We start from the raw sequence: 5,942 nt of genomic DNA, 5'->3' as shown, positions 1-5,942 counted from the left end.
CATGTACAAGTTGAAATATCAAAGACCTGCCGCATCCAGTTGGCAGGATCGCAAACACGTTCCCACGCTTGATGAAATTGACGGTAACAGGTTTCAATTCTAAAATCTCCGAAAATCCAGAATTTACTGTGTATTGTGTATTAAACCTCTAAATGCTCGCTCGAATTCACAGCCTTCCACCGCCAGTTTTTATATTCGTAGCACGTCTTGCGCTCAAAACCGGTTTTGTGGCCACTGGGGTGCACTATCGTCGTTCAACCAGTGAAGGTGAGTGTTGGATTGTTTTTACTCGGAAAGGACTGGCACTGACTATGAAAACCAATCAGCGACGGTGTTCATAATCACAAATCATGGAAGTGAGTTTCTTAACAACCGTGACCAGAGGGGTTTTTTTTTTTTTTTCTCACGACGGCTTCGGGTTTCGGTATCGCGGCTCATAGAGATCTCGCCAAAGGCAAAAAAAAAAGGAAACCCTCTGGTACGCCAAGTATGGAACAAACCACGAGAAATACGAAAAGTCAATACTTATCTTGTTCACGATGAAAATGTTGACTTCCATCTCGTGGTAATAGCATCTAAAGAACGAGGCAGTCTACAAGGAGGGAAAAATTGATTTGACTTTATTGAATCAGCCTCCGCCTAGCTTGCACAAATGGTGAATGACCTAGAGAAAATCCTGGATGACAGGAATGACCAAACTGCACCATGGGAAATAGCTAACTAAGCATGTCACACTCAGCATACATCCATTTTTCCTCTGGACAATAATTTTTTTCTACAAATATAACATGATGTTTAAAAGGATGTTTTCAACGTATTAATGAACATAAGAACCGCTACGAAACGTCTTCAAGGAATTCATAACATGGACAAACCAAATTTAACATCCTGCTAAGACGCCGAGGAAAGATAGAATACGTGATTTATGCCTGATCAAACTTGAATACAAAAGGGACTCCATTCGCACCCAACTGTTTTAATTGGCCAAGACCTTTTTATGCTTGAATTTATTTTTTCGATGATTTTTTCCCATTTTTGTTTCACCTCTCTCGACTCCTCTATATTTTAAATCATCTGAGAAAATAAATGTATATTTGATAATGGCGATGTTTACAAGAGTAAGCCGAAACCTTACGCTTCATCATAACGTCAAGTTCATTTAACATGTTTTACTTCTCCATTTTGGTTCTGATATTAGTCGATAAGCCTCTTTCCTTGAAAAAAAATTCGTGGCTCACATAAGGAAATTGGAGAACGATAATTGCCTTTTGTAATTTAACTCTTGACATTTCCGAACTTAAGTACGAAAGGCTATGTCAAGTTTATTTGCCGTCGGTCACTTTGAACATCAGAGACAGGTGGCCACGTTTAATTTTCAAGTACAACGGAGAGTCGGACTTTGAATCAGTAGATCTGAAATATGATCCAGAATGTATCAAATAATTATCTTACTGAGATTATTTTGCTTTAAAGATAAACGTTGTGGCTGTCCAAGGGAGTTCGGGTTGCCGTCAATCAAGATCTGAACGAGGAGGCGCCCTTCTGCACGCAGCTTACAGCTCCAAGGTAATAAATCGCTATTTTGACTGCGTTAACGAGTGTATCAACGATTCGTTATGTATGAGCATCAACTTTTGGTGGCACACCAAGAAATGCGATTTGAACAGCGGGACAAAGGAGGACAGTTGTCGCGCTTGTTTCATAGCTGAACCACACTCAACCTACATGGGGGTGGAGAAACCTCCTGGAAACCAAGGTAAGCCATTTATCTCCATTTTCAAAGCGTTCTTGTTCGAGATTAATTTGGATAGAAAATTTGAAGTACATGAAAGTCTTTTTTGGTAATTTTGTTTTCGATATAGAATCAATCAATCAATTTAGTAAAGTCATAACGTGGGATTGAGTCTGCTCTCAGTATCCGAGCCAGAGGCTCATGTATAAAACGCATGACAAAAACAGAAATAGAAAATAAAAGTAAACACATAATAACAATAATATCTAAATTAAGTAGGAGGTACATACATGAATTATAAACAATTGTTATCTAACTGTAACAAACTAGATAATATTTAGTTGTAAATATGTATACATCAAGCCTAAAATTATCACATAAACATTAAAAACAATTTATGATTGGCAATAATTACATATACAGGTAGTCCTTATAAGATTAATAGACTCCAAATTTTTATGAAATGCATTTAAATTGGGTGACTCTTGAATATATGAAGGTAGCTTGTTCCATAGGTGAGTAATCTTATAAGTAAAAGAATTATGGAAATACTGGTTGTTATAGGAGGGCTGAACAAGGTTACAACCACCTCCCTTTAAGACGGAACTTAAAGAAATCAGAAATATAACTAGGTCCATTTCCCTAAATACATTTATATAGTAATGAAAGTGATTGTTCATATCTTCTAAATTCCAAAGAATTCATTCCTGCCGTATCTACGTCGTTTCCGACATTTAAAAGAACCTTCAATGCATAATAATTAGCCGCTTCAGGTTTATTAGCTAGGGGGTTTTGTTTATTCCTAGTAAACGTGGATTGCAGTATTCCAGTCTCTTCATTCGTCTCAAAGCTCCGATTTTAGCATAGACCTTCGTTAAGATGGCAGATTCGATGCGTAGGCCTTGAAGGAGAGTTTATTAACAATGTGGACATCAAGGATCTCCAGAAAGCTTTCAATTTCAATGATAGAATTGCAAATACTAAGGACAGGCTGGTAGTTAAAATTTCCCAAAATCATGGCTTGAGTTTTGGTATGATTTACTGTCAGATCATTGGAAGAAAACCAGGTAGATAGTTTCTGAAGATCCTGATTAAAGGAAAGTAACCTTGTGGAACTTCAGATAGGACAGGTGACCAGTCAGGCAGAACTCCAGTACCTTTAACTCTTTGTTGTCGATTGGAAAGGTAGGATTGTAGAAATTCCATTGATCCTTGACTGAAGCCGTATGCATGTAGTTTGGCAAAAATTAAATTATGGCATATTGAATCAAATGCCTTGATGAAATGAATTGCAACAGACAAGTTGACATTTTTTAAGCCAGCGCCCACCGATAGTTATCCGAATTATTGTAACAAGAGCAGTACAACATGAGTGACCACGCAGGACCCCAGACATGTAAGGGGAGAAGACAGGTTGAAAGGCATCATATAGTTGATGAAACATGACTTTCTCCATTATTTTTGGTATTGCCGAGAGGATGCTAATAGGTCTATAGTTCGACACTAGCAATGCATCACCTTTTTTTGAAAACTGGTGTGACATTACTCAATTTCCACTCATTTGGCGACCTAGAGCTTGCTATGCAGTGATTTAGGAGATTGGTCGGTGGGGTAGCAAGCGCTGGTGTAGACAGTTTCAAGATCGTTGGTGTGATGTTATCTGGTCCACAAGATTTATTGCATTTAATTTTACCAAGTAAGGATTCAATATATGAGGACTGATAGAATGAAATGAGAAGTTTAGATGGAAGTCCTTGGCTAAAATAGATGACATACTTAGATGACTGCTAAAATCTTCCTGTGCTGCTGCGAGGACTGAATGAGGTAGCACAGGGGTTGAAAAAAAGAGCGTTAAATAGGTTTGACTATTCCATAACAAATTTTCCGTCATTCGTAACATTAATTTCCTGATTTGAAAATTCAGTAGTGGCAGGAAGCAGTGATTTCATTCTTTTCCAGAATCCACCGGAAGTAGTTGCTCTTGCCGCAGAGTCAGAGCAAGATTGCTTGCATGATTGCAATTCGCCTTAATTTATTAGATTAAATATCGTTGTAGGCCGAATTAGGCCTGAAACGTTATTGCTCCTAATTCATTGAGATTAAGATTAGGATTCAGATTAAGACTGGGATTAGAAGCAATAACTTTTTAGACCTAATTAGGCCTAAAACGATGTTTAATCTGAAATCCAACCTTTGTCGATTAGTATTCAATGTATTGTGGGGTCATACATGGTGTTTTAGTGCTTCGTTTTGCTGTTTCGTTGTTTAGTAATGCCCGTTTTTCGCTACCGTCAATCAAACATTGTGCGGCTCCTCCAAGCTTCCGAATACTGCCGAGCGAGCAGTAATCAAATCACATCGTTGAGCCCAGTTCAGTCAACGCAGTCGAAAGCTGGGAGGAGTCGGCGAACATTTGATTGACGGTAGCGAAAAACGCATTTGTCGATTGAGCTTTGAATTTTAGAGTCCGCATGTTATTGAAAGGCGCAGTAATATACAAACTAAACGATTTTAGGATAACAGAGAACGCAGATGTCGAAAATAGGATCGATTGCACATTTCGTATGCTGTGTTACTTTTTCCCTTACAAGTGTTTTACTTACCTACTTACTTACTTACTTTGCAAATATCCAAACTTTGAAGTGTAAGTGCTCGAGGCGGACATAAGCTAATTAAAGAAATTTCCATCACAGTTGTACGTTGTTCATGCGAACAGTATCCATCTATTGGGGCTCGCAATTACGCACACCTTGTTCATTGAAACTGCAAATCTGCATTGGGTGAAGTTACTCGTCAAATGCCCCCATGAGCCCATTTGTGTTGTTTGACCTTACTGAATAAAAATCACGAAGTTGCCGGGCGAGGGTGTCTGACAAGTCTAAGTTTGATTATTATGATATCCTCTTCAGCAAAATCTTGCAGCCAATTGAAACGAATGGATCCTGCGGCAGAGAGTGGAGAATACGTCATCGACCGTGATGGCAAAGGAAACTTAACGCCATTTAAAGTCACCTGCAACATGACTGAAAAGAATGGAGTTGGCGTGACAATCATCAAACACGACAGTGAGAACAGAACGCATGTTGAGGGATGTGAACCAGCTGGTTGTTACTCACGTGACATTCAGTATACCGGAGCGAGTCTGTCTCAGCTGGCGATGCTCACCAGAGTCTCCTCAAACTGCGAACAGTTTATCAAGTACGAGTGTTATGATTCTATGATTTTCCACATTAAAACGAAAGAAAGATGGTGGGTGTCACGTGACTCCGAAAAAATGACTCACTGGGGTGGACCATCTGGTCATAACAAGTGCGCATGCGGGATGACCAACTCATGCGCAGACTCTCGCTTTGGTTGTAACTGTGATAAGAATGACATGGTCTGGCGTGAAGACAGCGGTCTCCTCACTGACAAGACAAAGCTTCCAGTTAAACACCTAAGGTTTGGAGATACTGGAGGAAGAGGAGAGGAAGGATACCACACATTGGGAAAACTGAAATGCTACGAAACAGCATAACTTGATTATGACATTTTATATGGTCCAATGAAAAATCAGGGGCAGTTGAGAAAAAATGAAAAATGCCATCCTTCCGTAGTAATAAAATGATTTGCTAGTGTCAATCTGCAATTCTTTTTCTTTTTAATTACTGGTTTATGGTAGATTAAAGGTTTCTCAAGTTTAAATAAAAATAACACGTATGGACTAAAGACATCTTTTATTAGAGAGTGAATGATATTTCTATCGAGGTCCTCGTTTTCTCTAACCGGTTTTCCTTGTTCTCCCACTCGCTCCCGTTCTATGGCGCTATCCATTATCTGAACCCGTACGGCCAGTGTCCAAATTAGAGTGAGATAAAACTCGATAGAACTAACAAGTGACGCTGATGTATTAATTCGTAAAACGTTGTGACCAAGTTCAAGTTAAAACTTTACACCAGAGGAAAAAAACGGACAACGACACTACTGGCAATTGAATGTTAAACTAAAGCAACACGAAGCTACATGGGAGGGCTTTGACGTATACTGGAATAGCAGTCATCAACTAAGTTTCTTCTTTACATATATTCACAGACATTTTATGACCAATGAATTATGCAGAAAATTAATCTCACTCATTGGATCGAAAGTAGGAAGGTTCGAACCAGAACGGAGACCCCAATCAGAGTTTTTTAAAAAAAAATACATTTTACGAATGCGCATGAGTTCTATA

At 38.8% G+C, this 5,942-nt stretch overlaps 1 protein-coding gene across 1 annotated transcript; it reads left to right on the top strand.

The window, feature by feature from the left end:
• The first annotated feature begins 4,598 nt into the window (after positions 1–4,598).
• Positions 4,599–5,450, top strand: LOC137975682 (neurexin-4-like). The gene has a single exon (XM_068822839.1). It carries the CDS (start codon positions 4,626–4,628, stop codon positions 5,247–5,249), a length of 624 nt encoding a protein of 207 aa, XP_068678940.1. The 5' UTR covers positions 4,599–4,625; the 3' UTR covers positions 5,250–5,450.
• The last annotated feature ends 492 nt before the right edge of the window (positions 5,451–5,942 follow it).

Source organism: Montipora foliosa, chromosome 1 (genome assembly GCF_036669935.1).
Source record: "Montipora foliosa isolate CH-2021 chromosome 1, ASM3666993v2, whole genome shotgun sequence".
Lineage (NCBI taxonomy): Eukaryota > Metazoa > Cnidaria > Anthozoa > Scleractinia > Acroporidae > Montipora > Montipora foliosa.
The sequence above is the reverse complement of the archived record's forward strand: the minus strand, read 5'-3'. Positions and strand labels throughout refer to the sequence as shown.